General features: G+C 34.5%; 1 protein-coding gene and 1 long non-coding RNA gene across 6 annotated transcripts in view; one reads left to right on the top strand and one right to left on the bottom strand.

Moving 5' to 3' along the window:
* LOC119077736 (RNA-binding protein Musashi homolog 2) overlaps positions 1-26,485 on the top strand; it is a 90,038-nt gene extending 63,553 nt beyond the window's left edge. For 2 of the 5 annotated variants that reach the window (XM_037185015.1, XM_037185016.1), the window contains 4 exons: positions 8,910-8,957; positions 22,375-22,681; positions 22,787-23,415; positions 23,646-23,883. In XM_037185015.1, coding sequence (XP_037040910.1) covers positions 8,910-8,957; positions 22,375-22,681; positions 22,787-23,415; positions 23,646-23,883 — 1,222 coding nt within the window. Of the gene's footprint in view, positions 1-8,909; positions 8,958-22,374; positions 22,682-22,786; positions 23,416-23,645; positions 23,884-24,002; positions 26,254-26,396 lie in introns of those variants that run through there. The other 3 variants (XR_005087861.1, XR_005087860.1, XM_037185017.1) reach the window with 3 other exon arrangements.
* LOC119077738 lies at positions 269-27,890 on the bottom strand. The gene is made up of 4 exons (XR_005087862.1): positions 27,774-27,890; positions 21,739-21,741; positions 1,730-1,735; positions 269-282 (listed from the first exon to the last, which is right to left on the bottom strand). It is a non-coding gene; the product is annotated as an uncharacterized LOC119077738 (long non-coding RNA).
* Between the last annotated feature and the right edge of the window lie 11 nt (positions 27,891-27,901).

The raw sequence follows: 27,901 nt of genomic DNA, 5'->3' as shown, positions 1-27,901 counted from the left end.
TTTAATATTTTTGCCATAATAGCTTAACGACACAGAAGCTGCTAAAGATATTTACTTAAGTTGTACGTATAATGTAAATTCAAAGATTATTTTTCTCAATCTCAATACAATACATTGTAAAACGATACATCATCAATACAAATCCGTTTGGTTTGAGTTCAAAGAAAGTTTGTTTACAGCAAATCATGCATAGGGCACTTCGCGGAATTGTCTCTGGAACCTTTTTTTAAATAGGAAATCCAATTTTGCGAAAATTTTGTATTTTTATCAAATAAGATTTTTCTGATAGAAATACCAAGTTTCGTAGAGGTTAACAGAGAAGCGATCTATTCGGTCAATCAATGGATAGGCGGGTAGTATATGATATGACACACTTTTCCAATAACATAACTCATCGTGGTTCGTGCTACTTGACAAAATTTTGAGTTTCAACATTATTAGTGGAACTTTTGCTAGTATGTGTCATCTTAATATTTTTGCAAGAATAATCTAACTTAAAAAATTAACTTTTAACTGGGTTTCTATGCCAACTGATAGAATGATAAAGAAATTTACTTAAAGTGTTATATAACGGAATTCAACAACTCATCGCTGAACAATAATTGCGTATGATAAGTGCCTATTACCAATATAGTGTGATACAATTCAAGTCAAAAATGTATACTCTAAAATTAGATTGGCGTCCTAGAAGTAACAGAGAAAAAAATCATCACAGATTCATTGGCTACTGTCATCAGCTCAAAATTATTATCTTTATTTTTTTCAAATTATTTTCTTCTGAACACATTCATATACCGTCAATATCCATCATGGTGGGCCTGAACCAAGTTTAATTGAACAAAAAAATCTTCGCAATTTGCTTTGTTGTATGGGAGGCCGATAGATTTGGTATCAAACACGTTCTGAACGTAAAAAAAACGTCTGCTTCAGCGGCGGTTATTTCGTAATCTATACATTTTCCATTGGTGTCACTGCACAAAAACATATATTTATTTTCTTTCCACAAGCAACATTCAATCAACAGATTCCACATGTGAGGAGATTCATTTTCGTCACTTTCACGTACCTCTTGAAAATATATGGAAATCGATGAAAAAATCATAATTTTTTACATTCAAACCAAAGTTGATAATAATGACCCACAAAAACCAAATTTTCAATTAAATTCGGTTCAGGCCCACCGTGACATGTATTCAGTACTAGGCAAATCAATGGACATGGGATACATTTTTGTGGGACATTTGAATTTATTTTTAATGTGACGCGTTACACGATCTGATTTATTCGATGGTGAAGAATCTTGGCACATTTGTTTTGGGACAATTTATCAAAAATTGGTTTTTCATAAAACAAATCGTTTTTATTTTCAATTCGGTATTTTTGTCTATTCCTCACTGTGATGGTATAACTGACTCGCACGCGTGTCGAATTGGGTTGCTTGTGTACATATAGTCAAAAAAGAAGGAGAAAATAATGCGCAAATAACCGAGGCAAAAACGTTCATAGTGATTTCAAAATGGTGTTGTCCATCAAGTTTCAAAACATTAGCGTTAACCGATTTGTGTTTGAACAGATTGGTAACTACAAAAAGATTTATTTGCGTGGCGCTATAGATCGAACCATCTGGGGTTTGTATCAAAAACTTTGGTCTATTGTATATGTATACATAAATTACAAAAACTTTTCGTTCCGATTACTGACCCAGTTTCTCGAACAATTTTAATCATACAAAACACTTTACCTCCTCAAACTCATAGCAAACAAAAATGGTTGAAAATCGATTTCGATTTATTTATGTCGTACATCAAAGTTCAATTTGAAAATATTAAAAATATTATTTTTGATTTTATTTCACCAAAACAAATAAATTTTCTTTAGCCTTCTGGGTAAACGACCAAAAAAAAAAACTCTCCGTTTTCGGTAACAGTATCACTATGGTACTGCACGCGATTTCATTTCGATATTGTGTGTGTTTGTGTACAAGAAGTAATCACTTTGATTTATGTTGTTCAACAATGTATATATTCGGTGCTCACTGGATTTCACATTAATGTAGAATTTTTGCATGGTGAATCGTTATATTTCCTGTAAGATAGAAATTTCGTTTTTTGAAAGATAAAAAGCAGGTTATTTGTCTATCGATGAACGAAAATGTAAGCGGAAATTTCAGTCAGGTCTGGTGGGAGTGGTTCTTCTATTGGTAGATTCCAAAAATTAAATCAATTTAATGTTGATTTGAGTACTAAAATTGAAGAAATATTTCAAACACTTCCTGATGTACTACAATATGAAATTAAAATTTTAATCAAAGGAGTTTTGTCTGTTAAAAATTTTCGCATGAGCGTAATTCTTTACATACAATTAAATGATCAAGCCAACATTAAAATTTGGCTATTCACTAATTTCTTACCCCAAGTATAATTGCCTTGAATATTGTGCAGTACTAGATTTAGGCAGATGTAGTGCCCTATACTGTCTGACTTTAAGAAATTTTTTCATGATTTTCTCGAAAATCGAAAAACGAATTAAAACAGAAAAAGTTTCAAGATTTTTTTTGATTTTCTAGAAATTCGGTTGATTTTTATGAAATTTTCTCGATTTCCCAAAAATCTTTTTCAAGTGCTGCACAATCCTACTTGTACGTCACTTTGAACGTCAAAAACAATTCTAAACAGCCTGAGAAACGCACGCCCCTAATTTGAGTGGAACTTGTGGAATCTATTAAAAATGAAAAATGCTCAACTCAATTCTATTCGTTACACTAGTTATTTGTGTATCTGTTTTGGACGTTTGATTTTAGGCAATTTTAGGCAAAAAGTATTTTTCATGTCGGGGCCGAAAATGAGGGAGTTTCGATATTTTTCTCAGGTTTTCGACCCCTCACATGAAAAATTTTTTGAGTATCTGTTTTGGACGATTGATTTTAGGCACTTTCGCATGTAGCCCTCACTTCGTTCGGGCTACAACAAGCGAAATTGCCTAAAAACAATCGTCCAAAACAGATACACAAATATCTATTACATATTAGAGTAGCAAGTCTATTTAAGTATGATTTCCACTCAACAAAAAGTACTCCGTGTGGGAGCCGTGAAAAAAATCAATTTTGTCTCTCACCCGGAGCACTTTTTTTAATAGAGCCTTATAGATCAAGTCCGGGCAACTGTAAACTGCTACACCGTCATCTATAGAGAACCCTAACCTCAACTCTGCCGTTTAATTTTGTGTTTTGTCCGGATCTACATAAACGTTAAATTTAATAGATTTCCAATGTATAGAAGGTGAAATTTGTTTCTTGTATGGTGTTTGAGCTGATTATTTTACAAGAAAACCATTCAAACATTTGTTTCCATATTCAAACGTGCCTGCACATTTTCAGGTTAGGGTCTCTGTGGATGACATTTCGAATAACCTTGGACTTGATCTATAGTTCTTCCATTCAATACGTACGAGTGAGTGCAATGACTCTCTTTCCGTTTCTTCTTTTGATAGGAAACGATATGGAACGAATGAAACTGTTAAATGTTAAGTAGTAGGTACACAAAACGTTTAGTCGAGTCAAGTTTTGTTTCCGTACATCTATCTAATTTACCAATCGAGTCGTATGCCTTTTGTGATTTCATTTTGTGGCAAAATACTACACTGCTTCATTCTAATAACATCCATAATGAATTATGGCTGATGGTAGTCAACAATTATGATGCTCGTTTCATAATCACTCAGTCGTATTCTCTTTTCTAATCTAATATTAATACATTGTTGTACAATTGTTCGATATTTCTTTGTTACTTTTTATATTCTAAAAATTCATTGCGTATAGCTTGCATAAGGCAAGCTATAATTATGTTAATAACACTCACTGGAATGGAAGATACTCATCCATAATTAAAACTAATATTGAACCATGTTACGTATTCAAACAAAAAATAAGGCGGAAATGAAATTCAATATTATCCTTGTAGCAAAAAAAACACCACGAAAGTGTCTTACATCAACCTGCAGCGCAGTAGTTTTATCGAAACGGATGGTTTTTCTAAGGGTTCCCATTGTTTAATTTAGTTACAAACTATCCACACTACACGTGTGCATATACTTTTACAAAAAAAAAAATCCAATTTCTGATCGGGTAGAATGTGCATTCAGTGTGCAAGGATTATGCAGTAAATTGATTTGAACATCAGTTTTGTTTACCTTTGTTTCCTTTTTAATGTAAACTTTTCAAATTTTATAAAACTTTTGTTTAATGTTAAAAGAGAACTTAAAGTAAAAATTGTGAAAGAATTGTTTGAAGTTTTGATTTAACTGGATAATAAGGGTATACTGGGTATATAAGGCTATAACTAGTCATCGACTCGATTCTTAGAACATCCATGAATCACTCACATTTTTTTATAGAGTGCAACTGATCCGTACGTTGCTCATTAAGGGATTCAAGAAAGATTATGGTTTCGCTTTTCGATGCACCAAAATACTAGCTTGGAACTGGTCGCATTACGAGAGAATGTTTTCTTCGGTTGAATATGATGTATGCATTTATTGTAAATTACCTTAAGTAGCGTAGCACACAGCAGAGAAATAGTTTTTTTTTGTAAATTGTGGAATAGAACTATCAAAAATATTGGCATGGTGTGTTGTGTTGATAAAAAAACGGTAGTCCTCTGAAATGTACACCTTTTTGCAGTGAGTCATGAACACAATAATGGACGGAATAAAGTTTTTTGGTACTTTATGGATAGGTAACACGACTTGAACAGTTTTTGCCTTTTTTGCGTTTATGCGTTTTCGACTTGACTATGACTTAAAACTAATCCTTTTTGTTGTTTTTTCACGTTTTTCATTGATTTTCGTAATTTTACCGATGAACGTGAGCCTGCACCAACAAATCAAATCTGACTTGTATACGAGCTACGATGAGCTTGACTTATGTGAACGTGATGACTGAAAATGGCATTAGAAGATTAAATCTATCCCTCAAAGGTTCTGTGCATCTTTCTTAAGACTACAGGAAAAAAATCCAGTATATCCGACTCATCACAGACCATAAATAAGATGAATATTGTCGTTAAGATCTCAATCAATCGTTTGATCAATCAAATGTTATTATAAAAGTAGAGGTAAAACGCAGACATTATTGTAGATTGAAGAGGGTTGTACCTATCCAATCCATTTTTCATATTGCAATCGAATTCAATTTCGCTACGGGAACGAATTTTTGTTGTAAACAAGAAAGCTATTTCTGTTCGTCTACAGTCGTGTCAAGCGCATTACGTTGATAGTAAATCAAATGATAACTATCGAAACGGAATAAATATGTAAAATGCGATTTTCCATTATCTAACAGAAACTATTGCGGTTTCGTGTTATAACATCCTATTTTCAAACCACAATCCAACCCTCAAAAAGGTATTACCTCTCATAGCCATGAGCTAAAACATAAAATAGCTAAAAACGGTCTCGAATTACCTCAGTGTACATACATATACCAGCGATTTTTATGTTCAAATATAGAAAATATTTGTACTCGACGTTACGTGTGTACCAGCCACGGTTGACTCCAAACTATATTATTTACTGAATTATAGGTATGGAAGAGTCAAACGGAAATCTAAATCCGAAAACAAACTCCTTCCCAGTCTTTTCTGTTAGGTTTTCACACACCCACATAACTTATAGTGACTCTATCATATGTACATAACTTTGATCGAAATCTTCGTAGATAATTTGGGTAAAACAATCTTTTTTAGACTCGTCGATGTGAATATGGTGTCGTGGATTTGTGTAACCATTTGTGTACTTTGCGATCCGCTGCATATGTTTGTTAAAGAATTTTGATTAACCTAGCCAAGACATTAGAGAGCCGACTTCAAAAATTCGCTGTCTGTCGCAATATTTTGATCTCACATTGGCTCCAGATTTCTCAACACATTTTCGTTATTTTTGTTTCTCAGAGTTCCGACTTCGGCTAAAATACTTTTAACATTTACTTGTTTCAATCCTAAAGCTTACGTGTCAACGACAAGACAATAAAATTGTTGATTTTATGAAAAAGCAATTTGGCAAGAATTTGTTGAACGGTGGAAGTTTTTCAAGTCTGGAGTTGTTGTTGTATCTTGTAAGTCATAGCTTCTTTTGATGGCCGAAACGTATACCATATAGACAAGAAATATATCGATTTTGTGATGGGCTGCAGCCACAAACACACTTTTTCTCCGAAAATGGCATAAGAGCAAATGTAATTTTAGTTTCAATTGGGTTAGGACGGTAAAAGTTATCACAAATGTTAAATGTGTCAGTTATCGTATTAAATCTTTCCAACTTATTTCCAGACTAATCAGTAAATTCAATTAAGCTGATCCGCTAGTTCTAAATTGGTATTATTAAATTGTTAAAACTATGAATGACGAATTGATCCGAATTCGGTCTAATTCTTTGACCCAGTTTGGAATAAATTCTCGCAAAATAAAATCCAAATTCAATTAAAATCGAAAAAAATCAATAATCAAAAGAACAGAATTATTTAGTAGTGCAAAACGGTGTGATGGATATGAAACCATCATTAGTTATTTAAAATTCACTTTGTTATATTTTCATTGAAAAATGGCTTCATAATCGCATTCTCATAATCCTATAACATGCTCATCATAAAGTATCGCGCATACACCATTCATAAACAGACATAAATACCTAATTGAATAATCCTTTTAAAAATATGTTTTCTCTTCAATTTATTACGGCTTCGGTATTGCGGGACATCTTATAAATACCATTCATTTTATATTATGAGCTGGGGCCTGATGTGTACGCTTGCCGTGTTGTAGATCTGTTTAAAGTCCCCGAAACAAACTGGATTATTGTTATATGATATATTTGTAAGCATGAATTCCGTTTGTATATATACTTATACACACAGCTTTAAGTTTTATTTCAAACCAACAACCTGGGTCGACACTTAAGAATGGTTAAAATAAAATGTGAGGTTAATACGTAATGTACGCTCGTGTAAAAATAAATCTAAACGAAAATGTTATAAGTCAATAATGTTATAATGTCAATTCTGTACTCCGTCTAAGCACAATTTTTTTTTTTAAACATTCATTTGGGGAGCGGGTACGAAAGCGCGCAGTATGCTTTTATCGTTATATTCTACAGTGTCAATATTTTGTTAGGTCAGGAATTTGCCGAACCGTGTTACATGATGTGTGTCATTTAAAGACGTACTGAAACGTTCAGTCAGAAAGCACATAAAACATTAGAAAAAGGTTTGAATTTTCAGCTGATTTAATTTTGCTGCCATCGTTTTCAGTTAGAGTAGGGCATGTAACGCAATTTCCCAACAACAAAGAAATGTTTTCAAGAATATGGTGGTTGGTGGGTCTACATCAGGCGGTGAAAACGCGTCTGAGAGACAAAGTTTGCTGAAGTCATAAGCGCTAGCGATAGCATTTTTACCTGAGTGATTTGGACAAAAAACAGTAGAGATATTGTCGAAAAACGAAACTAGCGCTGATACCGCGACCAAACTCTGTGGAATAGTAACTTTTATATAGAGCTTTCGACAGAGCTTTTGGTGGTAAATTTAAGCTTTTGAACGACATCATTTGCTTTATAATTGTACTCTGTCATATAATGCATCACATTACTTATGTACATTTAACGTAAGTTTCTATGTATATGGCAGATAAGAAGTACATTGGTCCTTCTTACGCATATCTCAACTGTAATTCAAAATGTAATTAAGTGATCCACAGTGTAAATTGTCGATGAACACGAAGTTTCCATTAACAAAAGAAACTGTTTGTCTTCCGACTGGGATATTGAAAATTTCTACGGCAAGAGTCTGAGATATGGCGCAGATTGCCCAATTATGTTTTTAATAGATTCTAAGGCGTTTTTACATTGCGTTGCTGGTAAAATATTGTTATTGTCGATTCATACAAAGCCCGCATTGAAGATTCCTTCAGTTATAAAGCATAATGGCCTCTGAGTTATCCTTATCCTTAAACGAACAAATTGAAGCAAATTTTAATTAAAACTTTTCGCATACTTTAGACGGTCTGCTTTTAAAACTTTTGAAACAGAATTCCGTGTATGCGTTCTACGTTTAATGCGATCAGTAAAACTAACGGAATACAAGTAACTTGCGCAAATGTTCATAAATTGAGGCTTAGTTATATTAAATATACCAACCAAAATAAATGTTTTCCATTTTTTCCGCCTGAAACTCTCATAAAAAAAGAAAATTCTAAACTTTTTCATTCCCTCATTTAATGCAAATGTAAGCGCAATAAAAAAAAACGCGAACAAACTTAATTTCCAGATTTACATATTCTTCATCGAAAAACTGGTCCCAGGCGTCAGGTGGAATAGCAGATAGAAGGAAGAAAATATTGTGCATAAGCTCAAAATTCCTTGATTTAACTCATTCTCTCCTGTTACATTCGTAAAAATGAGAAACCTTTAACCCATACCCAGATCAGCAGATGAAATTATATGACTTTTATATCCGTTATCATTCTCGGCTAAATTGTATTTGTAGCACACACACAAAATGTAGTACCTATACGTATATAAATACAAAATCCATCCATTTTGGACGTAGTTATTTCTGCATAAACCATACCATTGATGGTGTATTACCCACGTACGAAGTAAATGGCATAGACTTCATTCAGTCAGAATAAGGTCTGGAATAGCACTCTGACACTGTGTATATAGTGTAGTATATGATTATATTGTTTCAGGTGAATAATCAAAGGTATATAAAACATACACACAAAAAAACAGAATTTTCATTCAGTTCAATAGGTAAATGCAAAAAGGGACATCCGTAAATGGAGAATCTTTATGTGGCCATTTAATTTTGTGAATAAAATCGATTCAATTTGAAATGAAATTTTATTTTATTTTTGCAGATACTTCAGTCCTGATAAAGTCAGTCAAACAAATGGACCACTTCCTGGGTGAGTAAAAGTGATTTCGAATTCTTTTTATAAATCTGCGGTTCGGTAACTTCGAATCATGCCGACGATTCGATGAATAAAATATAATTTATGATATGGTGCGAAGTGTTGACAATTTTCTCGAAAAACAATTTAAAGTTTGTCGTTCGTTTATTTATATTCAAATGACTGAACCACATTTAAGCATTCACACTATGTAAAGGATATTGCGATTGCCACGACATAAAATTGTAAGAAAATATCACAGTTCACATCAAAGGTCAACACCTAGATTCTCTAACCAGTTAAGAGCGTCGTGAATATCAGGGAGACTTCCGACGAAATCGTGCATAGGGTGTCACATAGGGATTACTTTTGGGACAACGTTCTCCAAATTTGTCACACTTTTTCTCCAAATAAATTTATAAAAATCAATTTTTCTATTTTTATAAATTTATTTAGAGGTATTCCTCGACTCCCTTAGCACTTTCCGGTGTGTCTAAAGTTGACAAGTCGCAATAACCGGCAACGTGTTAAAGATTGGTTGCGAAATGTAGTCGCTTGCTAATACCTACGTTTCCACAGATCCATTAGCTCGTTCATAGTTTCCGAGGTTCTATAGAAAAAACAGTTATCAGGTGTCTATACGATGTCTCTGGTACATCGGTAGATTCGGATCATCTACGATTTTTTAGCATTCTTTTGAGAGCCGATTTTTCGTTTCTTGATGGACGATCTTTCTAAGCACCTATAGCAATAGTTCCTTGGGTTGAGATAGTCCCCAGACTATCATCAACATCCCATTGAGTCTAGGTCTAGAAGGGATGCATAATTATTAGCTACTGTAATTAATATCCCCTTGCTTTGTTATTCGGTGAGTTTCGCCAGTTCGATCTGGTAACAGGCCGGGACTGGCCATATGGTGAATTCGGGGAATTCCCGATGGGCCTTTTGGATTTTTGTATGAGAATTTTTAATTTGTGGTCCTTTTTAAATTGAGTTGCATGGAGCCCCCGATGGGCTTTTTCGAGCCAGTCCGGTACTGTCTGGTAAGCATTTGTATTGCTTTGCTCAGTTTTCTTTTATCAGTGTTCGTTGTTTAACGAGAAACGACCTTTCCAATTGTTATCAGTACGGCTTATCAAGCCTTTTAGTTGTTCAATTTCAAAATTTGTTTATTAATATTTATTGGCCATCTCGTAAGTACAGTAACAAATATTATATATCTCAGACCCAAGTCGAATGTAGTACATTAGATAATACTTTCCAATTTTAAAAGGAATTCTCAATGCATAAATAAATACAGAGAGTAGGCAAACAAAAGTTTTTGATGTGCACACACAACATAAATGTACATACCGTTCCCAGATAAGACAGAAAATGAGCCGAGCATAATAAATATGCACATAAAAGTATAGTTTTTCATTATAAACAGAGCTCTCGCACACACACAATGCTTGTGACCTCCATCCAGATCTTTCTTTACGAAATAACAAACAACTTCACATTATTCCATAAAGCCCGTATATGCAACAAAAATATGGAGAAAAAAAATATTATTTATAGAAAGAGAATCCTTTTTTGTGATGATTATACCATACAAATCCTGAAATAACCCAAAGGGCTTCAGTGCTTTTTTTTTCTTCCTCCATTACATCCTTTTTTATGCTGCCTTTACTCTTTATAATGATTTAGTTTCAGCTGTGTAGCATAGATTATTGTCATTTTGTTTTTTGAAGCGCTTATGTTACTAGTCTGACTAGCATAGAACCTGGAGGATTTTGAGTACAGGAAGTTGGAGTTTTTTTTTATAGACAAAAAATTATAAAATGAATTCCAATCCTTGATGTCTGCTGGTGGGAGGAATCTTCATTGAATTTGTAACAGAAAAGCTTAAACCACAACGATTTTTCGATGCATATTGTCAGAGAAATATTTCCTAGAAATTTCTTACTAAGAATTCGATTTTACAGCGGACTTATATGGACATTTTTCAATTCAATTCAATTCAATATTAAAAATAACTTTACATTCTCAAATAGAATAAAATTGATATAAAGTACAAAGCAATTGCTGCAAACATTTCCCATAAAAATAAACGGAATACCATTCGTTTCTTATACTACAGGAAGTTACATAACGAACGCAGCATGAGATACACCTCTACCATTCACAATCTGACAAATCCATAATTGACTATGGAAAACGTTCAAAAACCCGCACAATATAATTATGTTTTTAATGTGCTAAGTTATTCAATGCAGATTCCGTGAACTATTCCACTCTTAGAACATAAACAACGTGCAAGATGCAGTACGCTTTCCAGAAAATAAACGTTCCTAGACAGGGATCGGTTATGAACTGATTGTAATTATAGGTACCCTTTGCAATATGGCTTTGATATTCCAGCTTTGTGTTAACATGAATTACGTGCCGTCAGTTTCACAGCAAAAATGTTTCATCCTTGAGTAGAGATTGGGAATAAAACAAAAGAAAAATAAGAGAAAACATGTATCCTCCAGCTATTTATACTTTATTTTGATGCAACAAAAACCGGTGATAATGTTTGGAGGTAGATGTGATAGTCTGATAGTCTAACTATTCTACTTATAACGAATTTAACATTCCACATGCTAACAAATAAGGATACAAAGTGCACCAACCCAAAGCACTCTGTTCAATATCGCCCTGTAGGACCATCGAAATCGATTGGTTTTTCGGCGATATATGTAATTTGTCCTTGGAACGATTTATTGACGAACGCAGGAATCTTTGAAGCAGCCGAATTGAACACATGTGTTTCCATATAAATAATTCCTCTGCAATTTACGATGTTAGCTTCTGATTTATGACAGCCCATTATGGATGTGTACACAAAGACGAGCAAAATAAATTTTCATTTACAAACTCTTCAGATGAAAAATCACTTGTTCGTCTCCGTTTCGTTCTAATTTACGCCTTCTCTTTCAAAGTTGATGTATTCAAAGGACAAAAAGCATTGAATTATATTGGGGAAGATTGGTTGGGTAATTTGTTATCCGTACCTCTAGCAAAATTGTGTTGAGACATAAAATCGGAGACCGGATTTATTTGGTGAAACCGTTAAATAAAGGTACAAGTTCGAGTCACTGTTATGGACAGGGACTATTTTTGGGATGCCTAAATTTTCCCAATTTTCCTAAATTTTTTCACCTTTTCTAGCATTTTTATAACAGAAACTTCAAATAGTTTTTCTAAAACTTACCAAAAAAGTACTCCGTGTGAGAGACAAAATTGAATATTTTAAAATTTTTCTTTGTTTACTTGACAGCTTGCTCTCTAACGGAGTACTTTTTGTTGAGTGGAAACCATATTTAACTCGACAACTGAAAACTGCTGATTATGCACACAAAATGCAATTCCAATGACTACTTTCAGCGAAATTATTGATTAAAAAAACTTCGCTCGTTACATCATTCTCCGACAGGATACTGAAAAAAAAAAATTCAAAATTTTATGAGACACTTACAGGGTAATATTGTAAATAGCAAACACTTGACGTAAAACAGAAACCTCATCATAAAATTTTGTAATAAATTTTCAAAATGAAATGCTTCATAATTTCAACCCAATTGTTCGTTGTTGAAAGTCTATTGGTAACCCTCTCCGAGTCTCAGACAGTGTGCTATCATATTGATAATCGAAAAGAACATCCTTTGTGCTCACAACCACTTGAAAACTGTGTGTGACGCACTTTTTCTTTACATTTATTCCAAGATTAGATCGGATAGGATAGAAAAAAAACCTCCACATACTCCACATCCGTTTTATTACAATGCTCACTGGTTGCAGAACATTGTTGAGAGATGTGTGAGAAATAAGCTTTCATAATGTCTAATGATACTGGCTGGCATTAACGACATGCTTTTGTATAAACCAAAATCTAAGTCTCTTGCTGTGTGAGTTTATGAGTTATCAGCGCACACAGAGAACCGATTTTTTTCCCTTCATACTCGGATATATATGAAGGGATGTCGCCTTTTATTTAGATATCTCGTTCAGTGTATGTGTGAACGTATGCCGACGTTGAATGGGGTATGTGAAAATTTAAATAAATAATCCGAAAGTGGAGATGGTATGACGATGTAAACAATGATTTCTTGGGGAAGAAAAAACCTGTTAAGTTGAATATCACAGTGGGTATTCTTGTTGGCTTAGATTTTGTATGTCGTTTTACATTACCTAAAGAGGTTATTACCGAAAGGAAATGCTTCGTTTATCAAGTATAGTGAAAGGCCTATTGTATACGCAGAGTTTTGTGAAAACGAGCCAAAATACTGATGGGAACCATTGATTGGAATAGCAATTGTGAATTGAAAATTAGATTGTGGTCATTGCACAGGTTGTATTGAGAATCGATATCCAAAAAATACAGAATTTTCTTTACTGGTTTTCCTAACTGAACGATTACTAGTAGTTTCAAAGACATGTGACCCGGGGACAGCTAAATGTTGTCACGTTATTAGTCACCATAAAGTTTGACAAAAAGCTCAAACGGTGATGAAAAGTCTCAGCTTCTCAGCTCGATTCGTTGTTACTTTCGAAGACATTCGAAACAGATTAACAAAAAATGTTCTCCAGCAAAATTCAATTTATCAACCATTGTAATGCGAATGCGATCGAAAACATGGACTATAGCCCAGAGTTAATTTGTGTAAATAATGCCTCTTTCAGAATGTCGACGATAAATGAATGGCAAAAAAGAAATTCAAGGAAAATGTTTCTTTTCTCAACCTTAATCAATAAAAATATAATTTATTATCCACCCAGACAAATCCTTTCCAAAACAGCAAAAAAAAGACAACAATGTGAAAGGAGCAGAGCGAAATCAAAAGGAAAAAAAACCTGAAAGAAAAAGCTACCCAACACATTGATTTTATTTTTCGTTTTACCATGCACAGCGACATCTATTAACACATCTTTAGTTCCGAAGTTTTGCAAAAGATGGACGAACAATCACTCTTTTAAGCTTTCTCTGTATCGCATATGTATCAATTTTTTCGTAAGAACCATGTTATTAGGGTGGATAGACATCACGTTTATTTTCGGAGGAATTAATCACTATTCGATTAAGTGACAGATAGGCCATGTAAGGTATATTAATATTGGGGTGCTAGGACCGAGATGTCTTTCAAACAAAAAACTCTAATTTACACTAATTTAATTGTCTGTTGGATATCTTAACATTGATATTCTAACCTGCTTCACTTTATTCTTTCTCTTATATTACTCTGCTTTAGTGGAACGACAATAATCGTTGATGGTTCCAACTTTTCTACATATTCATTTAATTAGTTTAGTAGAAGTATGTGGGGCAAAACCCGTGCACCTAAGCCGCCAGTGGGCCTGTTGAGCTTTAATTCCTTTCCTATTCGTCTCTATTACGTACTCTGTCCACCAAGCACTTCACCTTTACGCTATGCCGTTTCACCCTAATATCTAGTACCGAAGCCATGAGTCGAACTAAGCGAAGGAGCTTTTTACCGGATATCGATTTTCCCACAAAATGGAGGAAAATTACCGCACACACACTGCTCATTGTATACAATACAATAGAAAAAAGGGAAAGAAAATCTCGGGCGAGTTTATGTACCTTCCATGAATCCATACGGCGTTTGTATGTGACCTTTTAGTGTGCACGTCATTACATATTCGTTCATTTGCATTCGTCGGACCGTTCGCATGCATAGCGACATGCAGAACATTCCCAGTTGAATTCATATACAATTTCGGGATATGGAATTTGGATTTGATTCAACTTAAGCCATTACGCTGATGGTATTAAAATTTCTATTATTTTGTTCGTACATTCGGAAACATTTTTATTACTTTTAGATGTTTGAGATTACTTTACCACATATTTTGCCATTGCTGTAATTACACTCGGCACATCTGTACCAATCCGAATTTACGTGCATCTACAGAACTATTGAATTTCAATTTTTCTTTTATGCAATCAGCTTACACTAATGAAATTTCTGTTTTAATTAAGAGTGATACTGAATGGATACTGATAGCTCTTAACTTTTGTTCAATCAATATTACTCCTGCACTTCCATTTCGTTTCCTTTTCGGATTCTACTAATTTATATCGATCGCTTTGATGGCAAATTCATATCCGATGCATACATCATTTATCCGTCTGTAATGCGATATTTTATTGACGGAAAATATAAACGAAAGGGCAATATAGCAATTAATTAGTCTTCTATTGAATATATCATTCTAATTATATGGTAAACGTTTTGTCAGCCTATCGGACTTCTAAATTTCATTGAATTTTGTAGCCGTTTGGAGAGTTGATATTTCCGTTGTATCATTAAGTTTTATTATTACAATGAAAACAATATACCGAATTCCGTAATTAAACTAATTAGTCGAACAATTATTTGAAATTGTTATTTTTACTATGAAACTCGTTATAAAAAAAAATTGTGTAGAATCATCTAATTGGACTCAAGATAGATGTTAATTGACATTTTTCGGTTCGTCCGCAATGAACAAATCATATTCGGAAAATATTTTGCTGTTTTAATAGAAATTTAATGAATTCACATTTACAAATAATAAGGGTATTCCAAGCCTCGACTTTTTACTCCATTATATTGCGTATACAATACATCCAGGTGACGATTCAAAACTCTTCTTTGACATTCTACCCTTTCTTTCTCGCATACAACCTCAATTTCATACGATAGAATTAGAAAGAGAAGAAGATAGAATGCCAAAGATGAGTTTTGGATCCAAATCGAGTAATGTATATCCTGTGTAACGAGTTCAGTCTGCCGGGTGATAAGACTTTGACAACGTAGGCGAGATAATGTTCATTTTCTCAGCTCAACTGAAGCTTCGAGAGCCTTTATTGTGAAAGCCGCTGTGTTTACCCCGGGAAAAAAGTAGGAAATATCATTTTTCATACCTAGGATTTTTCTCCGTCCAATATGAAAAATACTATTCGTACCACGGACTAAAGGTCTTTTTTAGTGTATTCGATTCCAGACCTCGCCTTCGGCTCTGTCTGGAAACTTCTCACTTTTAGTCCTAGGTACGAAATGTACTATTCTTGGGTGACTTGTGACCCTTGCTACGCTCTGGCCACAAAAAACACCCTCGAAATGAGATTTCCAACTTTTTTCCTTTGGTGACCATTTTTTAAAGTATTTCTCAGCAGATATTAGTACGATTGAAAATCTAAGTATTTAACCAATTTAACCGGAGTCTTGAGATCGCGAGCTGGCATTTCGTTTGACGAAAATCTGTCGAATCGAAATTTATTTATTTTTCTGTTGACAGTTGCCATTTATACCAGATATTATCGACTCATCAAAATCGGTCGGTTTATATTGAACGTGTTCATTATTCATGTCAAAATTATATGAAAATGAGTGCGTTTGACCCCGTTTTTTAAATCGATATATCTTCCGAGGTGACATTAGACCATACTTGGTAGTTTGTATTTACTGATTTATACGATTTGAACTCGATATACTCAATATGAACTAAAGCATAAAGTCGAGACCTGGAATACCCCTAATGATTTTATATTATACGAAACGATGTCTGCATGTATGTATATCATCCAGCCAACCAGAATTTATCCTTAAGTCAACTTTGTTGAATAACTTTTTGGCCTCATATTTTTCTTAACAAAACTCTTATACCGCATTCCCCTAATATATTCCAGTTACAAGACATACAAGCAACAAGCTGTTTTCTAAACGGCTCTATTTTCATCAAAATATTTATGCAAATTTCATACATAACGCCTACGAACTCACACAACGTACAATTGTGTTAAATACCCATATCGTAATATCGTATGGCAAAAATGTCGTAAGGAATTTTTGGTTGTTATACTGAAAGGTAAAAAAAAATGCTGAAGAAAATGCGCGTGAGAATATAATTTATTGCGTGAGCTTTAATGAGCCGAGCTTATTTCAAATTTCCTCTTGTGTTTTTTTTTTTTTGCTAACAACATTACCTGAAATTAAATTACGCCACACATTGGGTGGTAGAGTAATAAAAATAATATTAATTTGAAGGATGACGGTAATGATGGTTTTTCTTTGTTTCTCTTTCATTTTCCTTTCAGGCTTGACGACCTGTTATTATTCTACTAATCAGACCATTCTTCAATTTATTTCCCTGTTTTTAAATATTTTTTTTGTCGACCCGTATCACTTACAGTCGTGTATATGTACTGAACCAGTTATTACGTTGATAAATGACACAGCGTTTGTTTCACCTGTTATGCGAATTTTTTGTTTTTGAATCACTGCCTTGTAATTGCGTAATGATACTGCACCATGATGCATTAATGATGATGAGAAACTAACTTTTAGAAACAACAAGTGTATCGTATTATCATTAAGTCTGTAGTAGCTTTCTGTCAGAAACATCGTCGAGGCTTTGATACAAGATCTTCATTAGTTTTAGCATACAGTCAGTCATTATTGTATTATCGTTATTTTGGTTCCGATGTGATATGTATTTGTATGATTTACTAACCTGTAAACCTATGAACTTAGAGATTTAGTGAGACAGTTACCCAAACATCCGATCACAAAGACTCAATTATGAATTGGGTGTGTCTAAGTAATGTTGGAAAAATCATTTTACAGATATAGCTGCAAAACATACCATTTCTTCTCACGAACCTTTTCACGTAGTTTTCATCCCAATTGTATTGCTGACCTAAATTCTTTAAAAGTTAAATCGTTTTTCGTTGTTCTAAAGCCAAATGTAACTCGCTATTACATATACAGACAACAATCTCTTGATGTCAGTATAAAGCATAATTCACCCTCCATATTCGCATCTGTGTTATAATAGGTAGCAACGTTCGATTACGTCGATGATGGAAGACAATTCCCTTAGTGTAAGCAGACACTAAGTGTATTTAAAAGGCTCAAGATTTCCGCTCTTTTGTTATCATGAAAAATTATTCACAAATTATCAAAGAAAGTGGTTACATGACGAGATTATGTTACAGGAATCTAATCTGACAAAAATGTTCCGTTTCGTTCCTGTAAAACCTGTAAACATTATACGACATCTAAAAAAGCGTATGCATGGTTGGATGTTGTTCGTGTAGTACTTCTTATGCCAGCATTAAAATATGTACGTTGCTTTACTGGTATATTATAATGCTGAATGATGTACCACACAGCATAACAAAGGCTCGCACTTTTTCCCCCTAGAGATTTTTGCCGTCGTCGGCGAAACTTCAAATATGAATGTTCTGTGCAGTTGTTGTTGTTGGATTTTTTTTTTAGCAAGGAAGATATGGGGTGAAGATATTGAGTACAGCATTCGACTGAACGTATATTATAGATGGGGTACAATTTTAACTATACGAAAATTCATTTTGAATCTTTCCAACTGATGTTTCGCGTTAATGTCGTGGTACACCGTTTTTTGTAACCTGTTTTGATATGAAAATTAATTCTGTCGAGGGAGTGGTCATGCGTGGGTTTCTCTTTAAAGTGTGGTTCAGATCATTTTTTTTTTCAATTTCCAGGTCGATAAACACAGTAATTCATAAACACTAATGTAGAATTCGGATTTTATTTTTCCGAAGCATACCCCTTCAACGAAAGAGTACTTTTCATGAATTCAGCGCATTGAAATCGATCGTTTAGCCTTTCAATAGTCAGTTCAATGTAAAAAGAAATTCTTTAGTTTTGTCACTGAAAGGCATAGAGGAAATTTTTCTTATTTAAGCGAGACGAAAAACTTCCTGAAGGTTCGGCGACTTCATGGATTGATTTTATTTGATGAAAATTTATTTAATAAAAAGAAAATTTCAAAGGACTGCTTCCTGCGTTGAAGAGAAAAACAATTTTTCAAATATCCGGTGCTACGTCAAAAGATTAGACGTCTAGCTCACAGTTCATATATCACCATCAAAATGTGCAAGCAGGTAACATCGGATATTAAATTGACCGACTTTACGACTTGTTGAACAGAACTTGAAACGATTTACATGTTCTCTTTTATTGAATGAAAAAAATTGTCGAGTACGATTGGTGCATCACACGTATGAACGCTGGCTGTGCACGACGGTATTCGGTTTGGGAACGGTAATATTCTTTCGGTTAAAAACATTTTCACAATCTATACCGAAACGGAAAATTTACAAAATGGCTGATCACACCCTTAATCGATAATCCACATATAAGAGTAGTTTTCGGCTGGGCTATACACACTCGGAATATTAAAGAGACTTTTCCGATATCCACTCCCCTAGAGTGTCATAAAATATTTTTGTTAAATCCATTTTAACCGTTCCGTCTATTTTATCCATCAAATGTTCAAACCTGAAAACCGTAAATATCTAAAATAAAAATTTCGAAAACGAAGCGCTAAACCTCATAGCCATCGATTTTCTGTTTTTCGAATGGCAGAGGAAGAAAAAATATATTTCCATTAAATGTAGGGTGCGGAAAATGCTTGGAAACAATGTATTTGCCCCGAAACAACAGTAACGCATAATAAAGTACTGCTGTGACAGGACAATATAATCGTAATCAAGCGAATTTTAATCAACACAATTTCCAATCAAAAGTCACTTTGCGGCTATGACTTTGAAAACTTTCTCTTAATTTTCAAATATTCCATTTGGGTTAATGTACCATTTTGAGTAACACTATGTGAGGAGGTACTTGAATCTGATTTTTTTGTGTGTTAGACTGAATATCACTCACGTACGAACACTTTGAGCTTACTGAAAAGACTAGGGTAGATATTTGGTAATCGGGCAGTTCGGCTGTCATGACAACGACGGTGGAAAAGAGACCGATAGACAAACGTTTCATTTTCCACTCACAAATACATTGTTAGTGTTATTATGGGGTGGTGTGGTGGTGGGTGGTTGTAACATTCATTGTCATGATTAGTGCTCATGAAGATGATGTTCAACGCTTTCGTTTTAGCTTAGTTTTTTGCTCTTTTCGACAAATATTGCTTGTCATCAAATGAATGGAATTGTATATAATAGGACTTAACGACTGATGTCATTTAGGTTGTATTTCTTTACTTGAACGAATCAATTTTTTCTGAGAGAAGTTACGATCTCCTCGCAAAAATACAGGTGGATGGACAAGTTTTTCCATTGCATCCATCTTATTTCAGCATACAATTACACTCTCAAAATATAAAATAATATTATTCAATCCATCCTAGTCGTGTATGTGTCATCCCTCTTCCACTATCGTCGAAAAAACAACACATTGTTCAAGTCTATGCATCTATCACTTTCTGATTCTCCTCTGGACAGAAAAATTCGTTTGAATGTGTGCCAACATAAACGAACAGGGTAGGAAAATAGAGTGTAAAAGAAAATCAATAGACCACCAACACGTTTGTAAAATGCTATGCTTATTCTGAAGCGAAATCGTATTCGGTGAGTAGATTTTCCACCGACTCCTCGAACGTAACGACAAAAACCGATTCGGCGCAGTATATTATTATCGTTATGACGGTGAATTTCATCATTTTTAAATGATGTCGCCCCAAAATATAGGGGATGGTTTCGTCTACTATCTGGTCGTTACACCTCAAATAACATGAAAAATGCAATATCGCTGTATTTAAAACGATATCTCTGTTTGCTTGGTATCTAAATAATTCGGTTAGAAAACAAATTTGATTCTCTTTTCTGTTCATTGATCTTTCTCAATGCAGCAAAACAATTGGTCATTCATCGGATGCATTAGCGAAACAATTCACTACTGTGAGAAATTAATTAATCTCGAATCGGTTCAGCCAATAAATATCATTTACATCGCACGTTATTACTGTAATGCTCGTCGTGGTCGTCCAATCAATACATTTTATGTGAATGTTACCTTATGATTAGATCATCCATGCTTTGTTATTCGGGAGGGTCTATCAACTTCTGCTATTATTTTTGCAGCATACGTTGCGATGTGTGGTGTTTATTATTGCATTTATATATCATATGAAAACAGACGTAACATAAATATCCTATGCGGTCATTGAACTTCGTTGATTGTATTATGATATTATTGGGGACGCTGATGTAATTGAAAAGCTACTGATAAAAATGAAAATGAAACTGTGCTTGAACATTCATTAAGCATTTGCGTTAGGGTGGAGCGACGTTTTATGAAAATTTTGAAGATTTGTTCAGTCTTTTAGAATCCGATTGAATTGAACTTATAGGGTTTGCCGGGGTTTGTAAGGGATAAAAGTGACTACCTGTTTAAAATCAATATTTTTTTGCCTAATCGGCGTTGCTAACGACGCCCTTCCATCCATCCCTATATTTTTTTCAAGTATATTTACAATAGTAACAATTGATGACATAGATTCTGTGACTGTAGCAAACTGTAGCACAGTATAAGCCATGCCATGTCCACTTCTCCTTTTTTACTTCTACCCAAATAAATGGTTAATTAGATGCTAATGAAAGAAAACATTGTAAAAGTGGGTACATTGAGCACAGGTAAACATGTTTGTCTTTTATTACGGGGAGTCAACGTGATTATAATAGTCTAGAGGGTTCGTCAGTTTAGGTCAGATGTGTGTTAGTATACAAATATCGTGCTTCATGAAGTTATTAATTTCGATAATAAAATGCAAGTACATGGCAGCGTATGTAGTATACGTATGTAGTGAAGGTAATGACTTCTGGGCACGATAAATTTATGTTGATAAATTGTATTGATTTATTATAAACAACACATACACAGCACATATCCAAAAAAAATGACTGTGAACGAGCATAAGTTCACTGGACGACCTTCAAGACTTTAATAGCAGCAGTTTATTTCGTTCGTCCTTTTTAATGTTGTGTACTGATGAAAAAAAAACTGTTGAACTCTGTCTGTCAGGTGTATAAATTGGTATGTTCATGCTCTCGGTTCTTCTTGTAAATTTATTAAAAAGCAGGAATTCAAGCAATGGCAATTAGCTGAGTCTATGCAAACCACACAGGTTATATCAACTTACATGATACAATTACGAGCCATATGAGAAGGATATTAAAACGCTCGTAAATGTAACATGAAAGGATGGGATAACATCCAGGATCCTTTCCGTTTTAATCAAAGTAATAGTTTTCCGCCCACACCCGGGTGAAAATGAAAGTCTCAAAGGTTCGAAAAACGTAGTCTCACGTCTCAAAAGACAAAAGATTTGAGACCATGAGACTACGTATTTCGAACCTTTGAGGCTTTTGTTTTTCACTAGGGCATCAAAGGGATGAGTTGATATTTAGCGTACAACGAAAGCACTTGACTATATCGCATATAAGTTTTATCATAGCAAGCGTTGACCACTGTACATGTCGCAGTAACGTCTCAGTAGAAAGATAATCTCATTGAATTGACAAAATGGAAAACATGTGCTACAACAAAAGTTATTATTCTTGCAGTGCGATTGAAAATGGTGCACTAATTCATCACGATTTACACAATGCATTGGCTGCAATGAAAACTGAGGCAGCGCATCAACAGCAACAACAACAGCAGCAGCAGCAACAAACACAGCATACCAATGGTACAACAGCATCACATTCCGGTTCGTCAGGTCGATCAACGCCAAATAATGCAGATCCGGCACCTGGTAAATTGTTTGTTGGCGGTCTAAGTTGGCAAACATCTTCGGAAAAGTTGCAAGAATATTTCGGTGTATTTGGAACAGTAACTGATGTACTGATCATGAAGGATCCGGTCACACAGGTGAGATAGCAAAAAAAAAGAGTAATTTGGCTTTAGAGGAGGCACGGCGACAAGAACGGTATTTCAATGATTTTTCATAATTTTGTTTCTTTCATCGCTCTACAGAGAAGCCGCGGATTTGGTTTCATCACATTCTCAGAACCAAGTAGTGTAGAAAATGTTCTCAAAGTGCCAATTCACATATTAGATGGCAAAAAAATTGACCCCAAACACGCAACACCAAAGAATCGACCACGCCAAACGCATCGAACCAAGAAGATATTCGTTGGTGGCGTCAGCCAGGACACATCCGCTGACGAAGTGAAAGCCTATTTCAACCAGTTCGGCAAAGTCGAAGAAACCGTCATGTTGATGGACCAACAAACGAAACGGCATCGTGGTTTCGGTTTTGTTACATTCGAGAATGAGGATGTGGTCGACCGTGTCTGCGAAATTCATTTCCATACAATTAAGAATAAGAAAGTCGAATGCAAGAAGGCTCAACCGAAAGAGGCTGTTACACCCGCAGCGCAGCTGTTACAGAAACGTTTGATGCTGGGCGGTTTGGGTGTACGCATGGTTGCACCGCCAACGATGACCGGACCCGGTTCGGTGACGGCGGCCACACAATTGCAAGTTGCTCAGGCTCAGGCACAGGCAGCTCAGGCTGCAGCCGTTATGCAAGCTCAAAATGCGGCAGCTGCAGGCTATGGAAAAGTGTTCACTACATATCCACCAACATTGCATAGTTTCAGGTATGTTTTCTTGTGCAGTGGAAATCGATGCGATGTGGTAATGTTATTAACTGTAAGAGTGTGCCGTTACTACATATTTCGTCGAGCTTCACTAGTTAAAAATATAAAAATTCCAGCTGAGTCTGTGATAGTAACTAGTCTAATCTGAGTGTTTCATTAAATGATTTTTTGTCAATTGATTTACGATAATGAGAGTGAGTCTAACGCCTTTCCGTGTACTCTCCCCGTAGATATGCACCATATCCAATTCCAGCTAGTGCTGCCGCAGCTGCTGCACATATGTCTGCAGCTCAACACGCTCAGCCACAAGGCCAACCAGCCCAACAGCAACAGGCATTAGCAGCCGCACCGACTGTTGGTACGCAAAATCCATATCATCCACAAGGTTATGGTTTGCCGAACGTCGACATGTCAAGTTTTCAGGGCGTCGATTGGAGTTCCATGTACGGCATGGGAATGTACGTTTAAATTTTTATCATTTCATTTGCATTGCACCCAGCCAACTAAAAATTGGATGGGACAATATGAATTTGACAAAAAAAAAATTATTTATTTTTTCTCCGTTTTTCTTTTTTGTTTGATTTTAGTTATTGATTTGATTGGGAAAGTGTTGCCATTATGTGTTCCGAGCGCTTGCGATTCCAAAACAATGAGCAAAGAGAATATTGTGTATTTGAAGAGGTCAGAAAAACAAAACAATTTTTTTGATAATTAAAATGGAAAATATATTTTTAACCCCTCAGAATGCAGACTGTGACTGAACATAGATTTATGGTATGAACGAGACACATTTAATATAATTATTTTTCACATCTTACTGGATTATGAGAAATTATTTTCTTTTCTTTTTTCAAGTCAATTGGTTGACTAATATTGTTCGTCACCATTGCCATCTATTTTGAGTCACACCAAACTACAACAAAAATCAATTAATATTGAGAACCTTTCTGTAGCTTTGAACATTATTTTATGTTGGTAATTTTCGTTGTAAGAAATTGCTTAGTCTCTTTTCATTTCTTAATTAATTTCTATTATAATCTTATCCAATTGTCATGTTAACCAACTAAATGATGAATTAGGATTCATCGGATCGCCTAGGACTTTATTCGAAAAAATTTATTAATTGAATTAGTTGCAGCATTTTGTTAACTTCCGTATGACAAAGAATATACAAATGTAAAACGACTAAAAAAACACTTATCAATCGGACCCAGGAAAAGATATGAAGAACGGATGGATTCTAGTGTCCGCATTGAAATGTACAGATTCGTCGAGAATCCATTGATAAATCATCAAATATCTGATCCAATCAACTGTCCGAACGTTGTGCTTAACCTAATTGAATACAATGACAAAATAGGAGTAGTCAGCAAAGTTACATTTTTCCTCTGCATTTCTAACGATTCTTAGAACTGCTAATGTTTGTTCTGCATTTCGCATGGAAAATGTTTGTTCAAATTAGATAACGACAACCCAGGACCTATTTTCAGGATTATTTTTTGAGATTTCAAGAATCTTCCAGAATAACAGAAATTTCAGTAATTCAAATTTCGCCGAAATATCTCGAAAATCTTAAACTTAAGAATTTCAAAAAATTCCAGTTTCAAGATTCTTCAAGAATTTCGGGAATTTTCAATTTAACGAAAATAGGACCTGCTACAATCATTACGAACACAATCAATTCCAATTTCAAGCTGACTATTGAACGATAAAATTTGATCGAATGATCTCAACTGTGTAACTTCGAAGTCTGAAAGATTCGTTTTCCTCGTCCCTTGTTTGAGGAAACTCTAACGTTTACTAACTTCATCCACAATAAACAACCACGGAAAGTAATTTCACTGGTTGTAAACCATCCACACTATGATTTACTGATCACATCTCCTATTACACTACAGGTCGTCGATTGCTCAATTTAGAACCGATATTTTTTACATTTCTCTCATTTTAAATTAACCTTTTGCCGACGGATATTCGTGTTTCGACTTCGACGATTTGCTTTGGCTTAAGCGGTCTTAATTGTATGTTAAAACAAATGAAGTAAAAGATTTTGCTTTTGAAAATATCGAAGGAAGTAACAAAGTCAATAAAATCATACTGATAACATGCCTGCCGTCTGTAAAAGGTTAATGAGTTCACCGAGACTAAACTGGAAATGATGTAACTCATTTATCTGCAAAATTTTGATAGTTAAACTAGTTTTCAGTTTTTCCCGGTGACCATTCCCCGTATATCTGTTACTAATTTTACATTTTCGTATTGATTTTCGTTCCTGTTGACGAAAGTTTCTTTTAACATTTTAACAGACTAGCAACATAGCAATTTACTTCCCATGAATTTAAGTATTTATCCTTCCTTACCTAACGTCTCTTTTTTACTTAATCGAATCGCAATATTATCAATGTTGGTCTAGGGTGTAGTTAGGTTGAACCTAGTGCTGTAATATGAATGACCGTTGGTACAAATAATGTTAATTTATAGTTAGAAATATTGTATTCATATGCAACGGATTATGGAATGGAACTGGAAACAATTTAAACCTTTGTGAATGCGGTGACGAAAGGATGAACAGAAGAAAGAAACGGAGCATAAAATCACTAACCCAAATGTTAACCAATTTAAGACTTGTCCTAATAGAGAGACAAACATCAATGACAATAAACTTCGTGTTTGATCTTGGTCAATTAATACTAACAATTCCATTCGTCTTCATTGATTTTGCCGTTCATACTGTGGTGTATAAATCAAAATGAAGACATCTGAAAACAGAGACGAATAAAACTCGTGTCACTGTTACCATGCCATTACCTTCATCATCTTGAATATTTCATTATCGCATGTGTCATCTAAATTAGTGGTTTCTGGTTTCATTATGTAATTCGTTCCATTGAAAGAAGATTATCAAAACCTAGAAGAACAAATTTTTTTTTGCGCCAAATCGAAACTCCAAATATTTCTCGTTTTTTCTTTCTATATTTAAGGTGATTGCTTTTGAAAAGGATAATGACTTTGTATCAAAGATTGCCACTATCGATCAGTTTATTTGATCAACAGAATAGAGAAATAAAAGTGATGTTAAAAATGTTAAGCGACTACCATGTGTCGGCATATTACGACCCCTCGAGGTAAGTTCGATTGTAAAATTATGCAAAATTCGTGGTTGTAAACTGTTGCTGATTTTGTTTATTAACCCAATCGAGAAATTAGATTATGTTAATAGTGATCATAGTGTTTAGCAAGAGACTGAACGTTTTAAATAAAATGACAAAATTTGTACTTAATTCTGTAAATAGATTGTACCACCTGATTTAGTCTAATATAAATTTAGATGATTAGCTTTCCTTTTAAAAACACCAGCATCTTTTCTGTTTAACTATACAAACAAACAAACATTTTTCACAGCTACTTAGGCGGATTAAATGGTTAAAGTTGCAAATTGTACTTCACTTTTTTCATCTAAATGTAGCCTCACATAGCCCTAGCATATTTTTCACTTAGACATTCTTTTAACGGTTTATTTAGAACAACTTTTGAATTGGGACAACGGAAATTTTAAACTAATTTTTTTTGTTCCGTACACTTGAACGGAAGATATTGTACTACCGTTCAGAGTTAGTGTTTCAATAAGGGACTATTTTAGGGAAAACATTTTTTCCTAAATTTTCGCACATTTTCCAGAATTTTTTTACATTTTTCCAAATGTTCTCAAATTTTTTTTTGGGAAAATTGAGGAAAATATAAAAAGGTTGGAAAATTCAAGAAACTATGGGAAAATGACTCTGGTTTCAATTTAGCAATAATCCGATATGCTCAATGGTCTTTCCCCTTTCAATCGGAATCAGAAGACTTCATCCTATATTTCCAACCGTCATCAAAGACTCATAGTCAGACTTGGCATCTCCAAGTCCAGCTAAACGTCTTTTCCACGCTAGTGACTGATCATCTAGTTCGTTTATCTTAGCATTTCAGGTGAAAGAGGTGAATGGTCTGACTGCAGTCCAACAGCGCCGGCCCGACCAATGAAAGTGTAAAACAGGTATGGTCTATTGTCCGCCCGGAGGACATAAAAATTTGATTTTCGTACTTAAACGCACTCATTTTCATATTATTTTGACGTAAAATGTGAGTGCGTTTAAGACGAATTCGCCGATCGACCATACCTGTTCTAGACTTTCATTCACACTCTATGTACAAGCATCACTATCTCTTTAACAGTTTTACTTTTACAGAAGTCTAGCTTAAAACGGTATGAACGATATGGTGACGAAATTATTTCGAATTAGTGACACGGGTAACTGAACGGTTCAGGAGCTAATATCCCAACAATACTCTTTCAAACGATTAGGTCATTGAATTACTTACTTGTCGTACAAAGATAAAGATCATTTCACAGGAGGTCATCCTCGAATAAAGCAATCAACTTACCGATGTTTACAGCAACGCCCAAAATCAGCATTGATAATTCGTTAGCTATGTTTTTGGAGGA

Source organism: Bradysia coprophila, unplaced genomic scaffold (genome assembly GCF_014529535.1).
Source record: "Bradysia coprophila strain Holo2 unplaced genomic scaffold, BU_Bcop_v1 contig_24, whole genome shotgun sequence".
Taxonomy (NCBI): Eukaryota; Metazoa; Arthropoda; class Insecta; order Diptera; family Sciaridae; genus Bradysia; species Bradysia coprophila.
This window is presented reverse-complemented; position numbering and strand designations above follow the sequence as displayed.